A 27,519-nucleotide genomic window follows, 5' to 3' on the forward strand; every position below is an offset into this window, starting at 1 on the left:
CTGTGTGCCTCTTCCTCCCCCCCCCTCCCCCCCCTTCCTACCTCCCCCTTTATTTTTTTTATATTTTTTTTTTTTTCTGCAAATTGGCCTATTTCAGATTGACTGAAGCCCTCCTCCCCAGGGTCAAGCTAGAAGTGGTCTGCATTGTGTCTGTTGCTACTCACAGCCTGGCATGGTCCAACACTCACTGTAGAGCATCACCCTTTGCCCACTGCAGTGAGCAGCAGGCTGGCTCCTGTCAGGGACCTGCTTGCAGCTATGCAAAAGTTTTCTGAGTACATCTGCCTGGCACTAGGGCACCATGTCATTGTGGTCTTTGTGTCATGCTTCTGCTAGGACTCTCTGGGATGGGGTGCATGGTCCTGTCCCTTCAGAATTGCAAGAATCAGCCCCAAATCTCCTCCAGGGCAGGAAGGGCCCTGGCCAATCACTGGTGAAGACCCAAAGAGAAGCACACATGGGATACAGCCATGAACTCAGTGTAACACTTTCAAGCCAGGGAAAACAAAATCTTTTCTGTGATAGACTAAGCATCTAAAATAGTAAGTACTTCTCAGTTCTCCAGAGCTTTAGCAGATGGAGGGACTGGGAGTGTTTTTTAAGACAAAATGCATCTCTCCAAGCAAAATACCACTCCCCATTATTCTGAGCTGGAAGAATAATGAAAGAATCAATCAAATCCTCTAACAGTGACAGAAAACAGACAAAAATCCATGTGAGTCTCTTTTGAGGCTCTAAGAGGATTAGACTCCTCAGGCAGGGACTCTTCTATAAGGGCTTGTTTATGGAGAGAAAGAAAAGTTTGACAGATGTGTACGGACAGTTCATCAAAGCAGCCTGTAAAAAAACTGTTATGTTCTCAGAAGTGACACAAGCTGGTTCTTCAGATCTGGATCAGAATCAAGGTTCTGAAATGCAATTTTTATTCTGATATCAACAAGCCAAGAAGCATCAAGTAAACCCTTCTGGCACTCAGGGCCTTTCATTTCTTTTCTTATTCATCACTTTTGTCTACTTTGGTTGCAAACTCTTTGAGGTTGTCCCTATAGACACACTTTCCAAAGTAGCTGTTGAAGTTATCAATACAACCTGAGACCCACTTAGGGAGTCTTGTGGAGTCCTGCCATGCTACATTTGTGTGCAGGGATGGAGGTGAGGGGAATCAAGGAAACCTCTCTCTAGCAGTGCCTCTGGGGTGCCAGCACCACACATGGGATTGCAGTGGGACAAGAGGACTGCTGAATGGTTCCCCTCCTCCACAGTGTGACTGCACATGCCCCTGTGCACGGGAACATTTTCAGGGGCACTGAAGAGATAACTAACTCCATTTACACCATATGGAGTGGAGGAAAGTGGGATTTCAACCATGGCTAGAGACCATATTACCAATCAACAAGAATCTGGTGTTATATAACACAAATGCAAGATGAATTAGCCAGACAGGTTGGACCTTGCATTTGGCTCATGGAAGAGAATGTTCTGGAGAAGATAATGCATAGGGGAGCGTTTTCAGTATTTTCTAGTATTCTGACTCCAGTAGAAAATGCTTTAATGTTAATCTTCAGCTTTAATGTTAGAAAGTGCTGGGTTGTGTACTACACAGGTGAAACCACTAAGCAAGTTTTATTTCCCCCAAGTAATGAATATGACTAATGTAATTCACAGACTTGGGCTGGGTCTCAGGCTCTTCTCTACATGAGCTACAATGAATACCCTGGCGCTTAATTAGTTGCAATATATCATGAAGGTTTTTTTAAACAAACAAGTTTTATTTTGCAATGGCTAGGGGCTACCAGCAGTCACCAGTCAGTGGCAGCTGGTACCTTTATGGGGATCAAAAATTTGTCTGTGCAGCTGGAGTTTGGCTGTGTTGAATACGGTGTCACCTTGTGTTAGACACACAGAGATATATACACAGGATAGCTTCAGTACTTTAAGTTCAGGACTTACTGAGGTCCAGCAAGGAGAATGGTGATGCCCTGGGTGTTATTGCTCACTGCTACCTTTATTTAAGTCTTCATGGTACATCTGGTTGCTGTATAAAACAAAGATACTAAAGCAATCCCTGTTACAGGCTGAAGGGAAACACAGGACATGCTGGGGATTGCCAGGAAGAAGCCAGGTTAGGAAACTCCATGTGTTCTCCCTGTCCTCCTCCTTCTCTTTTTAATTCCTATCTCATTCAAAGCGTGACAATTTCCTATAAACCCCACACATTTCCCAACTGATATGGCAAACCTTCCTCAGTTAGTTTAGACCCTACAGTTGAACTGAACACCTCAGAAATGTTCCATGACCTTCTGGGAAACTGATGTGATCTTCGAGCTAAGTCAAATGATTTTCATGCACTTTTATTTGCACTCTAACATTTTTGCTTAGCTATAAATACAGTAGCATTGTATTTTTGGCCATATGTGCCTTCATTGCTCCAGGCAGAGTGTGAGTGTGAGAAGAACATCTGATTCTTTTTTGTTAGAGGCCTACGAGTTTAGAGCTCTTTTTACAAAAATTACACTCTGTAGAGAACTGAAAGCAGCTGACCTTTTTGTACATTAGCATTCTGCACTAGTAAGACAGTGAGTGCTATCTAAGGGTGTCAGAGGAAAGCAAGTAAGAGAGAAAATTGTTCATAGCTACCTAAACAGTGATTACATAGTAAATGGATCTCACAGAAAATACTGGAAGTGTTTCTAATGCTAGTGGTTTTCCTCTGCAAGCAGCATGACAGATTTTTCAGATGAATTAGACTGCAGTAGTCAGCAGATGTGACTGTTTTCTGGAGTAATTTTGAAGACAACTCTGCTGAAAATCTCTGATTTTTAATTTTTATTTTTTCCCAAAAAAATCCCTGCCTCCAACAAAACTTGTATTGTCTCTTTTTAATTCTTCTCACCCCTCCCCCCCAACATCTTAGGTATTTTCCTCTTCATTGACTTAAAACTGAGGGGAAACTTAGAAGTGTCTTGGTTTCAGATACTCAGGCCTGAGCCTGCATCTGCCCATGTGCATGTTCTTCATGCAGTTTTGCATCCTTTCTGTTTCTGTACTTGTGACATCTTAGAGCTTCCATAATTTTGATTATGAGGTAATGCCAAGTGTGTGAAGTTTTGTCTGCTAAATTTGTGTTTAAGAATGTTTGCACCAGTATTTCAGCAGTAAACTTGGTGTGATGCAGCCAAGTGCAATAGTGAAGGTCAGGAATAGTATCTATTATGAACTGATTGCTCTGGAAAGAAAAAAAGCTCTTCAACTTTAACAGTCCGAAATGTGTTTTGACCACCACAACAACAAACATCATTCTCTTGAAGGTTTGAATCAAGCAATAGTACAAGACTCAACAGAAGGAGTGCAGAGACCAGCCTCTAGAGTGGTCTTTCAATACTGGTAGGATCATGATCATGGGGGGAAATCGACAGCAAAGATCAGATTAGGAGGAAAATTCAGAGTTGTCTGAGATGTTAGTAGCCATCTGACACCATTTGGCTTGGTAAGAAGTGTTGAGTTGCTTGGTCCTGTGGTGAAACTTTGGTCTCATTCATTTCTATGGCTCTCCAATCCATTCCTTTTTGACTGAGATTTACATCAGCAAAGCAGAGGCCTGAGCTGACTAAGGAGTCTTCAGACACAGTGGGAATGAGTTAGGTTTCCATGAATGCTTGAAGAAATGCAACGAATATACCACTGAGGAAAGTATTTTCATTTCCTCTTCGTGAAATAAAAACTGCAGGAGTTGGTAGACTGACAGTCTCTAGGTCATAAAGTAAAAGCAATTGAGGTCAGAAATGAATGCTAATTTTTGCTGGGCCGCAAAACCCATTTATTTAGGTTATCCAGCCATGGTGTTTTCATTGCAAAATAATAAAATCCTTGGTCCGTGCACATAACTTGCAGAAGGTCTATGCCCATGGATGATGTCCACAGCTCTGTATACATTATCCCTGTATTTCCTTCTGGTGGCATTGCAAAGAGGGTACCTACACAAAAGAAGCTTCTGGATGGCTCATGACAAGCAGGCTTGATTTATCCTGAGCAAGACTGTTCCCTGCTACAGGAGTCCAAATTAGTAACTTGGTCAGTTGTGTGTGCTTCATCTTCTTCATTTCTTGAGCCAATATTCTCTTCCTGTCTGCAGGTGCAAAATGATATTGCTGTGTCATTTATACTTGTTCAAGGTTTAAAAATATTTCTTCTTTCAAAAAGTAAAAAGTGAGCTTGTACTGTAGAAATTCAATCTTCTGGTTTCCAGGTAAATTAATCTAATGAGACAGATTCATGATTCCTCTGCAGGGTCTCACACCTTGAATCTTTTAATCTATCAAAGACAGAGAGGGAGGGAGGAGAGGTTGTAAATAAGATGTCTCTGAAAAAATAACTTTTTATATGGTTCATGACCAATTTGTGTGGGCTGTTATAAAGGGCACTATGGAGGCAACTTACTCTAGTCTTCTGCAGCTTAAACCTCAAACTGGTTAGAGAGCAAGGTATTCATACTTCACAACACGAATTTGGACACAACAAATATACCTATGACAACCCCCTGAGCTGTGCTTGCTTGTGTCTCCTGTAAGACAGACTGATTCCAGGACACCACTAGTAGATGTCCAGCAAAGCACTTTTTGGTTGTTTCTCCTCTGCCTCAAAAATACCAATCAAGCCTCTTTGACTAAACATTAGAACCTGTGGCAAAAGCTACATAAAAACAATCAGCAGAAAGTAATCATGGAGCATGGCAATCCAGACAAAATCGTAGGCTTTTACAATTACAAATTTATTTTGTTCTGTTTTTGACAGAGCCTGAGGAGTTTAGGAGCACCAAACTCTTCTCCCTCCATTTAGATGCTGTTGGAAATGTCCTCCCAAAATAACCCATGTGACATCATCATTTCATGTCTGTAAACTGGATGATATGTCTTTAAGAAGTCTGCCCTGCCCTGAAACTGTCCCTGGTGTGAAATAGCTGGGTGGACTCAAAGCAATTTTAAGAGGCTTGAAGTATGCTGGAAACAGTGCTCCCTTCTCCTGAGGCACCAGAAAAGAGAACAGTGTGATTGGTATGTGCACTGCGGTGATTCACCATTAATAATTCAAAGCAGCAGCGGCTTTTATTCCTCCTTGCCATTGTTACTTTCCAGCACAAATCTCTCACCTCTGTCATTCAGTGGGAACTGCTAATCCAAGGGAGATATTAGGACTTAACTTGTTCTTGTCTTGATGACAGAATTAGGTAATGGTGCAGTTCAGGGAGGGAAGGAGAAAAATTCTTCTTGCCAGTCTTTGTGAGAAGTTTGAGAAATGTATCATGAATTGCAGGTTGCAAATAGGAGCTGTGGTTATTTGCAAGCTTCTTCCTGAGCATTTAACCTGCTTGTCTTTCTTCACCCTACACAACTTCAGAGGAAGCTTGTATTTCCATCCTTTTTTTGCTGCATCTCATGTTTTCTATTCAGCAGAGGCTTTTCTGGCTCTGGAACAAAAGCCTCCAGAAGGCTCGTCAGGCTGGGTATCTTACATATGTAATGTCATATGCTGATATACAAATAACAGGGACACACCATGATTTAAAAAAACAACACAAAAAACTCTTATAGCAAACTCTATCCATTTAACTCAAGACCACATTTTTAGTTCTAAGGAAGAGTATGAATACCCTCATAGCCAAGGTCACTCAACTCAACTAATACGAAGATTCCTGAGATCTCACTACATCCTCTGCAAACAGGCTCTTGTTTAAGAAGCTATGCTCTTTTCCAGTGGGTCTTAGAGCCCTTACTTAGAACCAATGCAACAGGGAGTTATTGCTCTTAACATGAGGGTAAGCAGGGAGAATTGGCACAGGGAGATGTGGCTGGAGGGGAGGGTCATGGAATGCAGTTGGGGGAGTAATTAAATTTATCTCCTGATGCTTGACTGCTGAGTCTTTTGCTAAAAGCCATGAAGCAGTTATATAAGTGATAGGGCAATTAAAAAGCTTGGTGGAGTGTCTGTCAGTGAGCTGAGCCACTGGCTTGCAACAACTCCAGTGCCTTCCACAAAGGGAGACATGTCACAAATTATGGTTTTCCAGGCTATGAATCAATGCATGAAATGTAAAACGTTTGCCTTCTTCATCTTCCATCAATACCAGCAAGAGCTGTGAAACACTACCAGGACTGAAGATTTTGCCACCTTCTCTTTTGATTGCCAAATTCATGGAATTAATAAAAAAAAATCTTGAAATATCCAGTTGCCTGTTGGGACTTCACAGGCTATAGAAAACCTCACTGTTCCACTATCAGTGAACTCAGGCACTTGTATTTGAATAAAGCATAATTTCCACAAAGTAGCTTAAAGTATTTTGAGTTCTTCAAGAGATAATAGATTCACCTTTTTTCATGGTAGTTTGTTCCAGTGGTTAATCATGTTTGTTGTCACAAGTATGTGCTTTATTTCCATTTTTACTTTGTTTAACTTCCCATCATAATTTTTTTTTCTGCTTTTCTTCACTAACTCAAAGGCAGCTCAAGAAGCTACTATTTTTGACCCATGCAAGTCTTTAAATATTGGAATCAGATCAGTTAACACCAGCAAAGTCATTACTTTCATAAGCCATACTGTTTGACTCAGTTCTGCCATTGGCCTCCAGCAGAATTTTTATGAACACATTTTTGTCATCTTTGATGGTTTTAGGATGGAATAACTAAGATGGAATAACAAGATGGAATAACTAAGGGTATTACAGAACTGTGAACCAAGGCTGAAAGAGCCTCACATCTAACATGGTTTACACAGAAGACAGGTGTTATGAAGTTATGTCTCTGAGCAAAAGTTATGATGGCTGTTGTCTAGAAGCAGTAGCTTCCACCTCAAAGGTGGAACTCTGGTTCCATACCAGTCTCTGCTCCAAAGACAGATTAAGGGTTTTGTTAGGCTTTTTTTGTTTGTTAATATCAGGGGGTTTGTCTGTTTTACTAGTCATTACTTACATATTGTAACAGGGAGCAAAACTATCTTCTTCCTGACTGTGTTGAGGAAAAGATGTAATACCTTCTGACACCCACAAGATGTATTCCAGTCATGTTTAAAAAAAATATAAAAAAGGGAGATAGTAGGTTGGAGCTGTAAGGATGCTTCTTGGACTCTTAATCAAAGGATGAAGATTCGCATTGCAGCTGTTGTAAATACCTTTTTCTTTCTTGTGTGTTTGTCAGGTGATGTGCCACAAGAGAGAATACAAAAGCATGGGTTGCTCTGCCTCTCTAAGACTGGCTCGTGCCAACATGCTTTGCATGGGAATGCAGCTTAAATGTGGAGGCAGTAACAAATGTGAACATAAAATCTGTGAAAATGTGCTTGAGGGGCAATGGATGATACTGGTGGTTTCTGTGGTCACTGTGAAATTAAAGCTGAAAATAAAATCTTGACTTTTATCTGTAAAGTTTAATATAGCTTGGAACTTGTTTCATGGGGGATTTTTTAATTTATTTTTTTTTTTCAGATAATTCTTAGATCCATGAAGGTCCTTCTGGTCTAGTCCTCTAGCTCTAAAAGTGATAGGATCAGAAAGATGTAGTGAATTGGTGACTGAGGACTCCTTGCAAGCATGATGTATGAAATTTCACTTAATTTAGCCAAGGGTGGAACATATCTGGGAGGGAAGTGGTGAAGTTCCTTAAGCTGCAGTGGATGCACAATCAACCTTGTTTGAGAGACTACAAAGAAGGCTTGGTGCTTATATTAATTTTGAAGTACTGAACATGGATGGTTTTTTTTGTTTCTGAGTAAATTCTGAATGGATAAGTAAAATGTAAACTATGAAAACACAGATTTCTGTTTGTTCTGCAGTAAGAAGTATATAAAAAAAAACAAACCCAAAACCATAAAAGGATTTCTTGGAGGTGGTTCCATGAAAATTTGCCGGTTAACTTCCACACTATGGTTTCTGAGAGCTAATGGATCCTGCTAAGTTAATTGTCAGGAAAGGGGGAATTTAATGGGGCAGCAGGTGACTGCATGCTGCAGTATCAACTGTGGGACTCCCCATGCCCTCATTACCCTGTGAGCAGGTCTGGGGCAGCCAAGCTGTCGAGTGGTCATTATAACAACTTGCAGGCAATTAGGTTGTTAATGCAGAATGAGTTGTAAAGGCAGTGTAATGACTCACCCTGTGGGATGGGAGACTTTCTCACTCTCTACTAGTACCTGAAAGGAGATTGTAGCAAGGTGGAGGTTAGTATTTTCTCCCAAATAACAAGAAATAGAACTAGAAGGAATGGGCTCAAGTTACACTGGGGGAGGATATGGGGAAAAAATTATTTACTGAAAGGGTTGTCAGGCACTGGAACAGGCTGACCAGGGAAGTGGGTGAGTCACCATTCCTGGAAGTATTTAAAACATGTGTAGATGTGGTGTTGAGGGACATGGTTTAGTGGTGGACTTGGCAGTGTGCTAGGTTAACAGTTGGACTTGATGGTTTTAAGGATCTTTTCCAACCAAAATGATTCCATAATTCCGTGACTCCTGCTGGGGTCTTCTTCCCACCCTCTTTCAGATGGAAGAAGTGTTAGGCTACAGCTCCCAGCCTGCCCCATCCCCTGGCCTTACCTTTCCCAGGAGCAGGGCCATGGGGAAAGAACCTGTACAACTGCAACTTCTGGTCTTACCTGTACAAAGTGTGCTGACCCCAGAGATGAGGACATGATTCCTGACTCCTGGATGGAGCTTTAGAGCATCGATCTGGGCATATCAGAAGAGGTAATAATTTATCTGAAGCAAAATGTCTTGGTGGTTTATAGAAACTTAGGAAACTGACAGCCTGTCACATATTCTCTGTGAGGAAAGATGAGCAGGAAGAGGCTATTGTATTTTTATTATTTTAAGGAACTGATGAGTTAACAAATGTTACTTAGTATCCTGTTGCTGTGAAAATACCTATTACTCTATCCTGTCATTGCTGCTGTGAGTGGGATTTGCAATTGAAAGTCATTTTGGACACATGTAATTTGTTTTAGAACCTTAGATTTTCAGCAAACCAGCTGAGATTTCTTCTTTTTACCCATGTGGCAACGGTGGTGCTTTTTTGTTATTTTGTTATTTTTATTTTTTTTTCTTTCTTTCTAATACTGCAGAACTGAAGGTGACACTGATTTCAAGATCCTAAAAAGGCATTTGGACTATGAAACAGAGAGACCTTTAGCATATCAACATTAGCATACTTATCACTGAGAAAAAAACCCAAACAACACCTTGGGCTAAGGGAGATCTAGGTCAGGAGAAGCAGCATGAGTGGCATTTTACAGGAGCTGCTGTCTAACCAGCCAGGCACATTGCTGTCACTTTCACATCAGTCTCTGGATGGCTCTGTAACTCTGACAGCCATCACCTAAAAAAGAGCTTAATGGAAAATGGACAGAAAACTGAATTTAAAAAAATAGATTTGGCCTTATGCACTAAAATTATGTTGCAGCAAACTGTTCTTTTTCCCCACATAAGTCTAAAAAAATGCCTTTTAAGTCAACAAAGGCCTTCTGCTGATTATTCCCACCTAATGGACTAAAACCAGGCCTGCTGCTCAAGGACGAACGAAAGCAAAACAACAGAGGAGGCACAAGGCAGGAAGGACGAGCAAAAAGTTATGCATTGCCCTACTAGTTACCACCCTAACTTGGATGCTAATTGGCTCTGGACATCAGTATGTTCATGCATTATGGCAGTGACACTGCCTGGACAAGGGGTCACGGGTATAAAAGGCAGTGAGTTCAGCATGTGCTTGGGACACTTCTTGTGTTGGACACTCCCCTGGGGCAGAACCTGGTGCTGGGACTCTGCCTGCCCGCCTGCCTGCCTGCCTGATCCGGGGATCCAGCCTGAGCCTTGATGGTGAGCGTGTGGGGATTCTGAGCCCTGCCTGCTGGGGTGCTGACCCCTGGAGCACCGGGTCCTTCCTGCAGCCATTGGGGCCTGAGCCTCCCCATTTTGCTGCCCAGTTGCCAGGGAAACCGAACTGCTGTCCAGCCGTGAGGGGCTGCCCCCCTAAACCACAAATCTGGGGCCCCTGCCATGGCTGCCAGTCCAGGAGAGGAGCCGCTGCTGCCTGTTGGGAGGGGACACCCATTGTTGCTGCCCTGGAGAAGAAGATGCCTTGCCTCAGGAGGGTAACATCTCCACACAAACCTCTCTTCCTCTTCCCATTCTTGCACACACAGCGCAACCTCTTTCAGGAGGGCTGCTTGGGTTTGCCCTCCTCCCTCCCTCTCCTTTGATCCACAGCCCTCATCTTAAGGACACTTCTGCATTACTTCCCTAAAGGACACATTACTACTGCATATACATATATCCCTGGTAGCCATTTGTCATCCTTACATTTTCCCTAAACATCATCCTTTCAGTTTGTGTTAAGCCTTAATAAACCGGTTAATTCGTAAAGCAAACATTGGCCTCAGTAGCAATTTGTGAGGGTGGCGAGGGTGCATTCTAACTACCACTCTAAAATGCGACCCCGCAGTGGCCGTTGCTCTGTGGGAGGTGAGCACCAGGTGTGAGCCCTTGGTCTTATTTAAAAACCCTTCCAAACTTGGGGGAGGAAGTTGCGGAAGCACCCTGACAGCTGGTAGCCCCCTTGGCATCGGCTCGCGACATATGTAAACCAAGGAAATATTTTGTCTTAACAGCAGAGCTAATGATAGCATTCCTTAAATACTAACTGAACTGCAGTAAGCTTCAAGTGCCTAGAGGGCTGCATATTAAATTTTTACCCCTTCCCTCCCATCTGCTGGCTGCTCCGCTGTCATATTTCTCCACCTCCTCCAGCAGACCACAGAGCTGGGGAAATCTCGAATGCTTAATCATGTAGCTGCCATTGAACGACACAGAAAGATTGATGGGGAGGTTAATAAGTTGACTGTGCAATTATACTGCTTACCATGTCCCACAGTTATATGGTTAATGTGGTTATTTCCTGCTCCTCTGATCACTTCTCCGTGTGTTTGTTGGGTCAGCGCTGGAGCCGGGCTCTCTGCTCCCTGCATCACAGCGTGCGATGCCAGGACATTTGGCTATTAGCCACCTCTGCTGTGCCCTGTATTTGTGTAAACTCTTTGCCTCCCATTGCACTTAGGAAAGGCAGCTGAAGTTCTGCTAATGAGAAAAAGGATTAGATGAGGGTTGTTGTTTGTACTTTTTTTTTTTTTTTTCTGTGCTTTTCAAAATGTGCAGATGGCTGTGAAGTAATCGGGAATGAATTAAAGCTGCGGACAGTGAGTGATATTTTTCCCTCTGTGTACAGGCTATTTTTTAAATTTTTAATTTTTTTTTCTCAGTACATATCTCTAAAGGATATCATACCTATCACACTGTTCCCAGTAGAGGTAAACTCCTCTGTTGTGAGTCTTCATGTGAGCTAAGAGTAGATATCATGACAGGTATCAGTAGCTAACTGTGACTTTCTGCTCAGCTATTACTGAAATTAGTGAATGGCATAAATTAATCAACACTATTTTTTATTTTTTTTTACTGTCTTATAAATGAGCACTCCTGACACAGACAGTATCACAGAATAATTTGGGTTGGAAAAGACCTTTAAGATCACCTAGAGCAACTGTAACCTTACTCTACCAACCATTAACCCAAGTCTACCAAGTCCAATATTTAAACCCTGTCCCTATGCACAACATCTGCACAGCTTTTCAACACCTCCAGGGATGGACCTTCAACAATCTCCCTGGGCAGCCTATTCCAGTGTTTAATTACTCTTTCAGTGAAGACATTTTCTCTAATATCTAATCTAAACCTCCACTGGTGTAAGTTGAAGCCCTTTCCTCATGTTCTGTTGCTTGTTACTAGGGAGAAGAGACCAGTCCCCACCTTGCTACAACCTCCTGTCAGGTAGTTGCACAGAGCAATAAGGCCCTCAGCCTCCTTTCTTCAGACATGAACTTTGCTGGTATATTGGAATGATGGTTGCAAATATGCACTTGAAGCACTACAGAGTAATGATTTTGATATTGTCCTGATACTGGATATTCCATCTGCTTTAATGATTAAGAATGAGTGCTTCAAAGCTGACATAAACTGCCCTTGATGTAGTTGATTGGATATTGCTTTTCAGGGAAGAAAACTGGATTTCAGCCTGTTTGTTCAGGAAACATTGAAGTCAGCAGAGCTTATGTCATGGAGCTTGTTGGAGGGACCAAGGCACACATCTTTGAGCAAGCAGCTGGCTGCTGTTTGTTGCTGTAGTGCAAATTTGCAGAAATAAATAAGGTGACATCAAAGAGTACAATCAGTTTCTGCCAAGGCAATCTCCTCTAAATGGAGGAATCTGCTAATACTCTCAGTATTGCCTAGCTGTTCGGCCAAGGAGTTATCATATCAAGGTAACTTGCCTTTATTAACCCAGGTACACGTTTCAAAGGATATTAACCAGGCATTTTGACTTTATATGTACCTCTTGTATGAGCAGTTCTATCCTGTATGAATAAGAAACCCTTAAGATAGAGTTGTGGGGGAAAAGTAAATACTCTAATGGAGTAAAACTAGAAAACTGAGGACATAAATAACAGCTGTGGCGCCACTGAAAACAGATGCTACAATGAGAAATAACATTGCTGAAGCTTTAAGGTCATCATACTTGGAAAAGGAACAAGCAGTGTAATTGCTAAGGTGACAAACAGCCATCAAGTGTAGACAAATAGTCCCAAGCAGGGATTTACCTTCTGCAGTTACAGGTGAAATTCTTCACTAAAGAATTATTCCTAGCAATGAGCTGATTTAGCAAACTCTATTCAGTCAACACAGACTCAGGCTTCATTAGCAGACAATTTTGCTTGGGAACATAATTATGGTAATGGGGATTTTGTGAGGAAAAACACAGAAAGCCATAAGAAGCCAGAGATTTAGACCTGTCCTAAGGAACACTGACGTTGCCCTCCCAGGTCCAGTCTCCAAACCCGTTATCCAGTTAATGCCTTCCATTCAGTGTTAATTGTCATTGCTTAGGTTGTTAGCAGTGGTGGGAATTAGAAAAGCAGTTCAACTGGACTATTAATAAGAATTAAACGTTTAGAGGACCAGGATAAGTGAACCCATCTAGCACAGAAATAAGATGTGAAGAAAAGGGCAGCTGTTAATGGGCTGTTTAAACAAACCAAAGTTCTTTCTTTAGTGCCTCAAATACCACTGTAAATGTGAAATTAATTTAGCTGCTTCAGATGCTAACCCTTCCTTGTATTCATCTCATAGAGTGTCAGCATTGAATTGGGTGAGCTGAAGGGCTCAGCTTTCCCTCTGTGTCATAAAAAATATATATTTGTGGGGATTCAAAGGAGTAATCAATCCGGAATGAGAACTCAGTTACTGGCAGCAGAATCACTGGGTGTAATATTTCAGACTGCTGTGTGCTTTCTGTGCTCAGACCCATTGTTCAGTGATACAGTTTTCTGGAGAATTTACTTGGTCATTTTTATTATTTTCTATTTCTAAAAATGGCAGCTAATTACATCTTACCCCACAAACCCATTAATCAGGTTATTTTACATCAAAAAGCACTATTTTTATCTTGCAACAATTAAATACTTTCATGTTTTGGTGCCTCTTTTTTTAGTAAACAAAACAGGAACCAGAATTTCCTAGCTGTACTGACCATCCTTATAAAAGTGTGCCGATTTTCATGAAGGACTAGGTAACAGGATGTAAAAGGCAAGGCCTGTATTTACAAAGAATCCATACGTTGCAATGTATTGGTTGTGTGGGGTCTTGTCTGGGGATTCGTGTGAGGTTACAGGTTCTGCTGTAACTGACTATGATTTATTTTAATGATAACATTTACTGAGATGAACTCAGCTCCTTTGAGCATACAGACTTGATGAGAGGTTCATTTGCACTTTACAGCTCAGTATGAATCATGGCACCTTAGCATATAGGAACCTGTACTGTATGTCAACTGTTTTCAAGGGGCACTTGATTAGCCATCACCCAAAAGAATTACCCTCCTTTTGATACCCAGGTGTACCATTGTAGCACCCCAGCAAAACTGTCTCTGTGCTGGCACACAAATGATTTGGGGTATCCTCAGCCTGGGCCTCTCCTTTTCTCAAGGCAACAAAGCAGGGGGTTTAGCAGTGAGCTTTATCTCCTACTGCACTTCAGCACATACTCGTTTTACAGCCTCAGGCAGCCCTATATTTTGATAAAAACACAGACTGGTGATGGGGTTAAGAGTTAAGCTCTAGAAAGTGCCTCCAGAGAATTTGATTAATTCCTAGGCTGGAGAAAAGACTCAGCTGTAGAATCCAGACACATCATTCAGTGCCTAATTCTGTCATCTATTCATAGGTTTTGTGTGTTGGTCAAGATATCATAATGTATTTGAGCCCTCTAAATGGGGCTGACAGATATGATCTAGTGCTCTCAGGAGAGCTCTGACCTCTTGGTCTGAGTGCAAGAGGTCGGGTGGATTCCAATATGCAATTTTTCTGTCTACAGAGCTATCACCCTCTTATGAGGAGAATGTCCTAGGCTGTTTTTACAGCTCACAGCCAGTGGGCTCAAGGTAATCAATGGTTTTAGGGTAAGATCCACCTCATCTGTCTCCCAGATAGATGCACCTTAAAATCCTTTGGCTGTATTGACTAGCTTTCTCATGGCTGTTATGGAGACCAGGCAACTAGCTTAGATGCATGTAACCCTACTTGAAGGCAGCTCTAAGTGAGAAGCACCTATTCAATCTCTTTATGCCTTTGCTTTCACCCAAAATATATGGACAGCATTGCCTCCTTTCCCTATGATTAACTCCCAACACCAATTTATGTTCTAAATCCCTCCAGTCAGTTGTCATCCCTTCCTAGAGGCAACTATCACAGCAGAGTGGTGGCCTTCAGCTGCTATGTCTGGACATTCAGAGTTTAATTGCAGCTGGGGGAGAGATGCTGGCACCTTTAGTTAAAATGTAGGAATTTGAATATTGTAGAAATATCACAACAAAAAATAATCACACTTCTTCTAAAAAAAATTAAACCCTTTTTATTTGTATATTTATTTTTATATATAAAAGAAATACAAAAAAAAAGAACACAAACAAAATGCTGATCATGGCAATTCAGTTTTGTCAGCCCCCTCTGCCTGGGCTGCTGCCTCAGATCCACCGGGAGTGAGCAAAGTCCTCCGGTTGTAATGTCCTTTTATGATTCCAGAGTTATTGTTCTCATTAAGGATTTGCTTCTGTTTTTGCCTGTTAAGAGACTGTACAAGTCCTAATACAACAGCTGCTAATGAATACTGTCCAGTCAGTTTTCTTGGTTGTAAGATTAAAGGATTTGGTTGAACTCTTCCTCTAAGAAAATAGGTTTTGATTTTTCCTTCCTGTTCACTGATACCTTTGACATAAATCTCTCCTCGGTAGTCGAAGGCAAATCCCCGGTCCTTCAGGATCAGATACGTTTCTTCAGGCACTTGTATTCTGTCACTAACACCTGTGCTGTCCATTCGACTTGCTAAATTAACCGTTTTGCCCCAGATATCATATTGGGGTTTCTTAGCACCAATAACTCCTGCAACCACAGAGCCATGGCTAATCCCTATTGAAAACAAACAAACAAACAAACATTAAAAAATATGGAAAAGAGCTCACCAGTTAGACAAGAATGGCTGAAACCCACATCTTCATTTAAGAACTAAAAGAAGGCTGGCTCAGACATGCTTACCTCTAAGAGGTTTATATACTAAGAAAAAAAACCAAACAACCAGAAAATCTAGAAAACATGGAAATGACATCCAGAGTTATTTCACAAGGATGTCCATCTCAGTAGAACCACAGTACTTACATATCATGTATATACTGCACACTAGTGCCAAAGCTCCTGCAAACTGATGCTGATGTAGTAAGAAAGATCTCTCTGGAAGGATCTTTCAGTGTCTACAGTTGTTGAAGGCAATCTTGTTAATGCTATATAGTTGAGAAATTATGTTCTTATGTTCCACAAAGTGAAAATATTTAAGTTATCCTATGAAGTTATTGAAAGATTGTATCTTGTAAGATTGTTGCATAAATTAAATACAAGCAATAATATAGAAAAGACTTTTTTTCTACAACAAAGATATAGGAATACATTTGGTGATAGAGAAAGGCACATTTTTGGGAAAAAGGATCTTGTTTTTTAGTATTTTTTCAAGTAATATTTTTTTAAAATTGGTGATAGAAATTGTTTCCAAATACTGTTGCATGCATGTTCTATGAAATCTTTGTAAGTGGTTCTCACTTACAAAGAGTGGATGCATGTTCCCTGAGAAATCTTGGGAACTAGGAGTTTTCTGTTCAAAGATGTTAGGAAGTGCAGATCACAGATAGTGATACTGCAGCCCCTCATGCTGTGGCTGGTGAATATCCTCCAGCTTCTTTATGGCAAGGTTGTCTATAAAGGACATTTTTTAATCCAGGTGGTTTTTGGTTTTGGCCAATGATTCCACCAGTGTGAGAAACCATGAGATTTGCTCCTGCCATGTGCCATATATTCAGGCCATCTTCTCATGTCCCATCCTACTAGCCATCCAGGACATCCCATCCAGGATAACAGGGTCCTCATCACAGACACCCAGAGCTGCTGCCACTGGGAGATGTCAGGTCAGAACAAGAATTCAATTTCTGTGCAAAATCAAAGTATCACACACAGGGTTTGAGATAAGCTACTGTGACCCCTTTACTGAAGAAAAACATGGGAGAGACTGTGCAAGCCAGTATCAAGCTTGGGGTTAGGTCTGGGCTGGCCAGTTTGCTTTTTGTGTTATAACTCTGGGGTCTTGGCTAGATTTGCTAAAGCCAGTATCTCAATTATCTATTCACATTTCACTAAATCTTAGAACTTCTACAGTCACCAAATCAGGGCCCATATTCTGTGAACAGAGTACGTCTTATGTCTACCTTTGCCTGGGATGAGGTAAATGAGGAGCTACAGTATTTGGAGTCTTTTAAATTGTACATGTCCTTCAATGCTCTAGTGGTGCACTTACAGAGTTGAATCCTTGCAAACAAAACCATATTTTTATTCTGATGTTTGACCTCTGCTTACCAATACGGAGTTCAAAGTTGTTAAATGAGTGCTTGTTGATCTCCTGTATGCTTTCATTCAGAGCTATGGAGAAGTCAGCCAGAGCACACAAATGCCCCCATTTGTCTTCACATTGCTGAGAAGGAAGTTATAAGCCAATGTTAGAAAGGTTTTGCAACTTGCCCAGATCCCACCCATCCTTGCCAAGTGGCAAGTATCTGAATATAGAATTTGTAAGAATGTCTCAACATGATAGACCCAGGAGAAGTAGGGGATTATTAATAATAATACTTCCCATTTATATCACACTTGTATACCTTGATACAGAGACACTTAACATGAAGTACCAAATAAAGTAAATTCCTGTCAGTAATCTGACAGGCATCCACGAGAATTAATGAAGCATGTGAAATCAATCTAAGGTTGAGAAAGAAAGTACAGAGAGAATTGAGCTAGCTGAGGGGCAAGGGACAGTAACTGCTGAGAACCAGGATGACCCACATAAGCAAGAAATAAAGTAAGTGAAAGACATAATTATCCTTTGCTGACACTGTCAGCTGGGAAAAGCACTAACTGGAATGCTCTCAGGGATGGAATAGTGACAGGAACAACGGGGCAAGCCAGGCAATCTGGGAACACTTAAGTGGGAGACAAAAGTCTATTCTGCATCTCATTAATCACCTCTGCTCTGAGTATTCAAGTTGCTTCCTGCTCCTTCCCTTGGGTTCCTGTTCCTGCAGGGCAGTCAATAGACAGATGGGGACCAGGAGTGGGTTTTGGTCCTCCCAAGAACACCAAGATAGCAGGTAGTGAGACTCAAGGGAGGACAGGGAACACCTTAATTGTTTCTTTGTGTGGGCAGTGGAGTAAGGAATAGCTATGATCTTGGACAGATAATGGTGTATGATGTCATCTCATCTATTCTGAAGCCAGGTAACTCTTTGATCAAACAAATTTACAGTCCATAGGAATGAAGCACTGCAAGGCCTTCCCTGGGTCATGCAGTCCTGCCCTTTGCAATTTTCATCATTGTGTTTAATCCTGAACATAAGCATCTCCCTGGCATCACCTTGTTCTGTTCATACCATGCTCAGTCCTTGTCCTCAGCCTCATTCAGTTCACAGCGTGACAACCTCCCTCAGCAGCCCTCACCTCTTAGATGCTGACAAGGTGATAGACATGTATGTATGAAGATAAGTATATTTTAAACATACATAAACATTCCATTAGGATGTTAAAGGATGAGTCAATAAGTCATGGAAACTCATTAAAGGTTTTCTCCCTTTGAATTTTTACCCACATCAAGGGTCACAAGAAGTTGCTAAAAGCTGTGTAGCTATAACCAGCTACTTCCCCAACGTTCTGTCCTTCTTGGATCTTCTCTGCACAGAAGCATTTTGAGTTGGAACAAAAAAAAACAACCTCATGCATGCCTGGTTTTGTGAATTCCTAGCTGTCAGAATCACTTGTTACTCTGTAGGTGGGAGATGCTTAGCTAGTTACACTCCACATGTGTTAAAATATATTCTAAGCAAACACTAGACATTTTCTACTTTGTAAAGCTCACATTAATCTGGCTTCTGCTTTTCTGACAGTTGCCATCAATGTGGGCAAATCTGATTAGCATGCTGTGGTTGATCTGGGGCAGCTCTTTTTGTGGTGCTCTTCCTTGAGGACAGGTACTGGGTCCAAACCAATAGATACTTCTCACTGGATGTAATATAGAGACCCCCACCTTCAGGCATATCCTTGGGTGTAATTATGAATGGATTTCTCTCATCTGACTCTTCTGAGGTTTATGGTTGTCACTGTGCATATGTCTTCTGTGGCTTATTTTTCCCCCAGCAAATAGGTCAGCTTGCAGAGTTGGGGCTTTGTGATGTTCTTCAATTGAACTGAGGAGTCTGCTTTCTATTTAATGTGCAGTTTATCATGCTGTCTGTAGAGATACAGCTACATCATCAAAAAACATTTAAACCTTACACTTGCATAACTATGCTGTCAGTTAATAGATTGATCCTCTCCATAGATTATTGGAAGCTGTTAGCCAGATTCCAGGCTGAGTTACAGTGGTAACCTTAGCTTTTGTCCAAAGATAGATAGACCTGATCTAGATTCACAGAGTGTGATTGAAAGGTGATTTTTTTTTTTTTTTTTCTCTCTTATAAACCTAAGCTTGAAGAAAGAATCCATATGGTTCTTGTTCCAAGCTCAAGATGGCATTTCAATTCACCAGGAAGTGCAACAGTTGTCTGCCAGGAGCCACAAATGTCTATTTTCTTTTAGCAAAAACAGCTCTATGAACATCCGGAATATAGCATTAATATACTCTCTTATGAATGTTGGGACATGTTAAAAACTTAGCTTTTTAAAGAAGACCATTCTCTTACCTGTTTTTCAGGTGATAATCCTGATACAGCCATGTATGTGCTGCCAATCGTTTTAATTTTTTCAATATCTTGAAATCTCTCTTCACCTAGTAACTAATACACACGTAAAAACCGTGGTTACTTCTGTAGTTCTTAATGCAAAATGCTTCTGCAGATATAAAAATGAATCATTATGCTCATGGTATCTTCCATTTGGGTTCAGGAACATACAGAGCTGGGACTCTTTGCAATATCATCTACTCACAGAGTGAATTCAAGATAAATACTTCTGTGTTCAGTAAAACTGTTTGGTAAATCACATAAAGGATAAGACATTATATTCCAATCTAACTCAAATACAGATGAGTCATGTTTCCTGAGGAATAATCACTGATAACTAGTGAAGACAAACTCTCTATGTATGTATGTGTTAATATAAGTAGACTTGATAACTTAAAAGTGTTTCTAAATCTCTTTTGGAGGAACTTAGTTCACAAATTAAGTAGTGCTACAGCAAGAATCCAGGGGGCAAACCAAATGTTTAAGGGAATTCAGCCCACTTAAAATTAACATTTTAGTCATCTTACGCAGTCAGTGGATGGAAGCAGATGACTCCAAAAATGTTTATGAGAGATTCAGTCCTCCTGTGTCCCTGTACCCCATGGTTCCCTCTATTTACTGTCCAATCTAACACTGCTATGTCCAGTGAGTCATTCAATCTGCACTTTTGTTATGTATTTTCCTCTTCTACAAAAAAAATTTAGGGAACCAATGGGAACTGGTAAACATGGGATAACTATAGGTGACAAGTAAACATAAAGAACTTGTCAAGCTGAGAATCTGCATGATAAAGAACAGATTTAGTTTAGTGACTAAAGCAATAAATAGACTGAGAGTGATAGTTTGGTCCTTATTCCAAATCCATATTCACAGTTTAACTTAGAACTTCCATGAAGTAGAACCTAGATGCTTACATTCCTTGAGAGACCTAAGTAGAGTTCAGGTTGAGAACTCTATTGATGGAAACAGAGCTTTATGTTGCATATGGGCATGTATCACCTCAACACAGGCTTTAAAAATGTGTATTGATGAAGTTAATGTAAAAATATCCTGGGAAACTTCATGATAAGCAGTATGGTAACTAATAAATTTACATATCAATATGGTTAGTCAGACCTGGAAGGAAAAAAAAAAAAGAACAAACCAGTTTACAGACATAAGAAATTTCAAACTTTCAGTTCTAAAGGTTTTAGTTGGGATTTGAATGAGAAAAATTCTTGCTGTGGTCAGGCAAGAATTTAATGAAGCATTTCCTCCTTCTTTTATACACTGTCATGCATTATTTTTCCATCTTGTGGGTTTGAGTTTTCTGTCAATTAAGAACTGAAGGGCTTATTTCATTCAAAGGGAGAAACATACCAAAGGCACAAGATGAAATATCCCCTGCCATGGAACTAACCACAGCACACGTCAGCCGGGGCGCAGGGGTCCTGGAAGCTTTGCTGCTCATGTGCAGATATCACACCATCTGTCTCTAATGGGAGGCTGCACAGCATTGTGAGCAGGGAATACAAGCCCATATGCTTAATGGCTCCTTTCCAAGTCAGGAAAGTCCAAAAACTTGACCTGTTTCTCATTTTCTTGCATACTGCCAGATAAAACCATTATCCATGTTTCCCTCCTACAAGGGCAGCTCTTCCAACTGCTCTCTTGAAGAAAAAGATAATTTCTTGTAGCTCTGCTTTCATGAGCAGTTTGAGAGCACCAGGTGTGTGGGCAAGGAGAGAAAATGGTCCTGGTTAAAAACAGCCTAGAATTTCACTTCCAGATGGCTGCTGGAAGCAACAGAAAACAGTACAGTCATTTAAAATGTATGATAAATATCTAAAATTACTCTTTTTAAGAGAGAAAGAAAGAACCTATTGGCTGTGAGACAATTTAAAATAAATAATCTCAAGTTATCTTTCTTCTTCTCATTCATTATTGTTTCCAAATCTCTATTTTCTTCCTGCTTTACCCTGTTTGTTAGATAACTTCTCTCCTTCTTTAAATAATGGTTTATTTACCAATTACTTTCTTCACAGTATGACAGGGTGATGGATTTTGACATTGGGGAAAGATACTCCAACTCAGTCCTAAATCAGCTGCTACTTGTTATGATATTTTAAATAGGTTTGCTAATTTATCAACATAGTCCAGGGAGCATTTTCAAACACTAGAATGTGGTTGGTGTCTGAAAGGCAACTAATGGCTTCATGCTGCAATTACTGAACAGCCAAGGTTATGTGGAGGTCAGACCCTGGCACATGCACATGTGCTGGAACATGTACAAAGTACAGGGATTTTCCAGGATGTTCCAGGACATGGCACACAATTGCAAAGTCATCATGAAGTCTGAAAGCAGGATCCTGTGTTCTGCTGAAACTTCTATTTGTGGCAACATAATATATGAAAATCTGTTGTCATACACACTGTGTAAAACACTGAGGGATAAAGAGAATCAGGGGGAAAGAACCCATGAACTAGAAAGCTCTTACTAAAGCACAAATCCCACTGTAACATCACTAAGATACATAAATCGTTGATTAAAAAGTCTAGGAAAAAAAAATAAAATTCCTCATAATATTCAGGAGAAATGTTCCTTTTATATATATATATATTTAAATTTTTTTTTCTGCAACATTTTTAAGGATGGGAGTTTAGCCCTTTGTGTGTCTTAAAACTACAGTAATATAAAAATGTGTAATTTTAAAATTAGATTTGCTGTGTTCATGTTTATTTTTTTTATGTATAAACTGCTCCTGTCAGCACCTCTGTGCTTGGGTGTAAAATAGGAAATGATATATAACTATATTTTTAAATTATGATATATGTCAAATAAAAAACAGTAATTTCCCTTTTTTTTTTTTTTTTTTTTTATGTCCAGAAACCAAAAACTCCCATTCTGCCTTAGTAGATAGGAAGCCTGGATAAGTAGGAAATCAACAGATTTGTGAGTCATTATGGGGGAAAAAAACCCTGAGTAAAGGCTGTGCTTTGAGAAGAATGAATCACCTGCTCCTCAAGAACAATTTTTGACCAGGTTTCCCCAGCTCCTTAGGACTCAGTCACAACCTGACTCCTCTGTGGGCTCCTACCCCCAGCAGTTGTTGGTGACAGGTTTTTTCCACTGTTCACTATTTTTTGTTTGACTGGCTATGACTCCCTAACATAGATCTATTACCTGGAAAACAAAATAACAGATCTGGATTCTAAACCTTCTGTTCTTCAGGAACAAAGAAACTTCTCTAAAAAAAAAGAAAGAAACGCAGATCTCCTCCTGCACCTGTCATATTTTCTAAATTTGGTCAATTTGTATTTTTACCACTGCTATTATTCCAAAACATCTTCCTGGCCCTATGTACATAATATCCCTACTACCATTGCCTATATTAGGTAAGGAAGGGACTCACAATGTAAATCTGATTTGAGATTAGGAACTAATTCAGTTTTCTAAACATAGATACCTATTATCATCTTCCCTGAAAAACCTCCAATGTCTTGCTGCAGAACACTTGGAGTTTTCTGATGGTGCAGTAGGAGACCTGACAATCCCATGGGGGTGTCTCAGGTCACCTAGGATATCTCAGATGGCACCAGGTCTTACACTTCTGTATGAAGATTCTACATTTGGGTGTCTTTAAAGAAATGTTCACATGATGCTGAGAAGCAAGGTTTGCCCATGACCTGCTCTGTTCTCAAGATACACATCTGTATTTAGCTTCCAGGATTGTACTGAGACAGGAAAAAAATTTTGACAGGAAACATAATGAAAAACAAGGAATAGTGACATCATGTAGTGTCTGTCAATATTCATGTGGAAACGTTACTGACTCTGAAGCATTGCACCTAAACCAACTTCTGGTTTCTTTTCCACAGGCAGGATTACTCACTTCAGTTGTTCTGTCTGGCTTATCACCTTTGAGATTGCTTAGCCAGAATAAACTAATGGCATGACCATGCTGGAAGTAGGTGGGCAGTCAGCAGGGGATCACAGAATTTCATCTGTTACCCATACCAAGAACATATCTATTACTCAACTAAACATGACTGGGACAAAATACAGTCCCTAATTAGGTCCTTTATTAATTACAGAGCAGGTGTTAGGGGCCTGTATGCAAGATTACGTTGGGCTTTTGATGAAAAACTTGTCTTCAGTAATCACCACAACAGCAATGGAATTTTGTGGTGAAGGTTATATGAATACCCATAACGAGATACCTGAAATTAATTCATGGCAATAGGCTTTGCATTAAGTTTGAACCATAATAATTTTAATCAGATCTGGAAAGGAAAACAAGACTATTAATCAAGAAGCATGCTGACAGCTGCACAAGATCTCAGAGAAAAGAAGCAGGTATTAATACCTGTGGGGAAAGCAGTGCAGGAGCTTAGCATGTTGCAGAGCTCTTCTCATAGGAGAGTATTTTTGTTTTCTACTAAAATGCACTGGGATGCATCCCCTCTGAATTCTCATATTTTCCATCAGTAATTTTAGTAACCAATCAATTATATGGACAAACTCACAGTTCAGGTGTCTCTCAAAGTCTGGTAATCTTAACCCTGTTCCACTTCTTATGAACTACCACTCTATAATCATTCCTGCAATTAAAACCTTGCTCTGGGTTTGTATTTAGGTTCTAGCACCTGGCAAGTGCACAGGTATCTTTGTTTAAAAAAAATAAAACAAAAAAAGTTCAGGAAAGTTAATTCGCCCTTGTTGCCTTTGTTTTCCACTTATAAAATGAAGATAACATAACTCCTACCGGAGAAGCAAATTGAAAATAAATTCTTCAAAACTTTTGAGAGTTCTGAGGTACTTGTTGCTTAGGATGGAATTAGAAAAAAAAAAAAATACCTAATCTCTTTTCTCAGTCATACGCCTTCCACTTTAATCTTTTCCTCCAGTGCCTTCCTCTGAAGCTCTTGGAGATCCTTTCTTTTTAAAGCAAAAACACAAAAGAAAACAAAACCTCTAGGCTAGATCCTTATAAAGAGGTAGGTGTTTAAAGCAGGGATGAGATAAAACTAAAAAGAAAAAGACAGTGATTCTCAAATCTTCATTCAGTTGTATTCTAAACCCTGGAGAAGTAAGAACTCTGCTAATGCTTTGGTTTTCTGGGGAAAAAAAAAAAAATCCTATATGCTTAATCTATGGCCATGATCCTGTTCCAGATGCAAAGACTAAGTATGTCTTCTTGTTTTCTCTCAAGAACTCCATCTTTTACACTCTGCTACTGCTTTTCGAGTTGAGACCTCAAGTGGTAAAAAAACTCTTTTTTTTTCAACCTAAGTGGAATTATTGCCTTCTCTGTTTTAGACAATTGCTCCATGGTTACATTGCTCATGTGGGATGTGAGATCCAGATTCAGCTCCTTTTGGCTGAACTAACTCATTCCTTCTGTTTTCTTGAACTGCATTGTAATTTTAAGATGGCAAGACACTTACTACCTCCAGTTGATACTCTACCACAACAGAAAAAAAATTCAAAAATTCCTTGGGATAAACAGAAATACAAAGAACATGCATTCCTTGGGTAGGATTTCCTCTGTTTCTGAACAATTTCTTGCTATTCATGTGCCCTCACCCCTACTGTCCAGTTTAGTGTTAGTTCATCTTGCCTTCCTCATCAGAATTCTGAAAAGGATGTCTAATTCCCACTTTCCTTTAAAATAACTTATCTGAAAACAGAGTCCAATAATACCACCACCACCACCTTCCCCTTTTCCCTCTCTTTTTCTATCTGGATGATTTCAGTCCAACACACAGATCCAGTCTCACTGGTAAATAGAGATGGGTCAGATTCTGCTTCTACCATTTGAGGAGCTCAGGATGGCTACACACTGCTGAAATCTGTTAGCAGTTTGTAGGTTAAAATTCCCCATGACAGGCAATTTCAGCCTTACTTGTGCACCCTTCCTAGTTTTAAGTTTTTTCAAAGCTCTTCATTGGTCTGTCTTTGTCCTTTTCTTAATTCCTCTTGAGCTCATTGAAGGACATGATACCACCTGTCTAAGCTTCCTTGCTGACTGGTTGGCAGGGTGTGCAATACTGCAAGGTCTTTGACACAGTCCCCCACAACATCCTTCGCTCTAAGTTGAAGAGATATGGGTTTGATGGGTGGACTCTTCAGTGGGTATGGAATTGGCTGCATGGTTGTATCCAGAGGGTAGTGGTCAATGGCTCCATGTCCAGATGGAAAACAGTGACAAGTGCTGTCCCTCAGGGGTCTGTATTGGGACCAGTGTTGTTTAATACCTTCATTAATGATATTAACAGTGGCATTGAGAGCACCCTCAGCAAGTTTGCTGTGGTGGTGAGGTCAATATGCCAGAAGGGTGGGATGCCATCCACAGAGACCTGGAAAAGTTGGAGAAGTGGGCACAAGTGAACCTCAAGAGGTTCTGTGGGCCGGGGCGACCAGAGATATGAATACAAGCTGGGAGAAGACGTGCTAGTCTTGTGGAAACGACCACATGTCTTGTGGAAAAAGACCTGGGGGTGCTAGTGGATCAAAAGTTGAACTTGAGTCACCAATGTGCAATTGCAGCCCAGAAGGCCAACTACATCCTAGGCTGCATCAAAACAAGCGTGGCCAGCAGATCAAGAGAGGTGATTCTTCCCCTCTGTTCAGCCCTGGTGAGAAGTCACCTGGAGTACTGCATCCAGAGCACCCAACACAAGAAAGATTTGGGCCTGTTGGAATGTGTCCAGAAGAGGGCAACAAAAATTATCAGAAGGCTGGAGAACCACTCTTATGAAGACAGGCTGAGGTACTTGGGGTTGTTCAACCTGAAGAAGAGAAGACTCCCAGGGGACCTTATAGTGCTTTTCCAATACGTGAAAGGAGCTTGTAAAAAGTCTGGAGAAGACCTGTTCACTAAGGCATGTAACAACAGGTCCAGGGCTAATGGTTTCAAGCTAGAGAAGTGTAGATTTATGTTGGACATTAGGAAAAAGTTCTTTAATATGAGGGTGGTGGATCACTGGAACAGGTTTTCTCGAGAAGTGGTGGAGGCCTCATCACTGGAGACATTCAAGGTCTGGCTTAATGGGGCTCTGAGCAATCTGTTCTAGTTGGAGATGTCCCTGCTTGTTGTAGCAGGGTTGTGCTAGGTGACCTCTAGAGGTGCCTTCCAACCCAAGACAGTCTGTGATTCTATGTATGCAGCTCACTCCTGACTTCCTCTTCTCCTTCCTATTTTTACTTGCTTCCACCTAGCAATGACTACTTTGGGGATCTTACTTTTCTTCTGCTGTTTATCCTATCCCCTCCTCAGCTTCTGAAATTAACTGGACAGGATACATAAACTAATTATTTTCCCTTTCTCTTTTTTTCAATGAAACAAACAAACAAACAAACAAACAAATAAATAAATCCCTTCACCTCTGAATTCCTCAGTAAAGCAAGCAGTTTTATTTCATTTATCTCTGTATAACACACCTGACCAGATAAGTCTCCTCAGTTAATATGTCATCGCCTTTCATTCTTTACCCAACTTTTGATTCATAGAATCATTAAGGTTGGAAGGGACCTGAAAGATCATCAAGTTCCAACCCCCCTGGCATGAGCAGGGAACCCTACCACTAGATTAGGTTCCACAAAGCCTCATCCAACCTGGCCTTAAAAACCTTCAGGGTTGGGCCATCAACAACCTCTCTGGGAAACCCATTCCAGTTCCTCATCACCCTTAGAGTGAAGAATTTCTTCCTAATATCTAACCTAAATCTCCCCTCTCTCAGTTTAATACCATTACCCCTTTTCCTATCTTCTCCCATGAAAAGTCCCTCCCCAGCTTTCCTGTAGGCCCCTGTAGCCTTGTTGTAAAAGGGCACCAGATTGGTCAGGCATGGCTTGCCCTTAGTGAAGCCATGTTGGCTGTCACCAATCACTTCTTTATTTTCCATGTGCCTTAGCAGACTTTCCAGGGGGATCTGCTCCATGACCTTGCCAGGCACAGAGGTGAGACTGACCAGCCTGTAGTTCTCTGGGTCTTTCTTATTCCCCTTTTTAAAAATAAGGGTTATGTTCTCTTTTTTTTTCCAATCAGTGGAGTTTCTGAGCTGTGTGCTTCACATTGAACTTTTCACTGTTT

The 27,519-nt window shown here is 40.7% G+C and overlaps 1 protein-coding gene across 1 annotated transcript in view; it reads right to left on the bottom strand.

Moving 5' to 3' along the window:
* Positions 1-14,974: 14,974 nt before the first annotated feature.
* The window catches only part of ADCY8 (adenylate cyclase 8 (brain)), a 146,848-nt gene continuing 134,303 nt past the window's right edge, over positions 14,975-27,519 (bottom strand). Inside the window, exons 17-19 of the mRNA XM_010002280.1 lie at positions 19,406-19,498; positions 17,037-17,151; positions 14,975-15,548 (exon numbers count right to left, since the gene is read on the bottom strand). Coding sequence (XP_010000582.1) covers positions 15,061-15,548; positions 17,037-17,151; positions 19,406-19,498 — 696 coding nt within the window. The 3' untranslated portion in view covers positions 14,975-15,060. The remainder of the gene's footprint in view (positions 15,549-17,036; positions 17,152-19,405; positions 19,499-27,519) is intronic.

The sequence above is a fragment of the Chaetura pelagica genome, unplaced genomic scaffold (genome assembly GCF_000747805.2).
Source record: "Chaetura pelagica isolate M959 unplaced genomic scaffold, ChaPel_1.0 scaffold27, whole genome shotgun sequence".
Classification (NCBI taxonomy): domain Eukaryota; kingdom Metazoa; phylum Chordata; class Aves; order Apodiformes; family Apodidae; genus Chaetura; species Chaetura pelagica.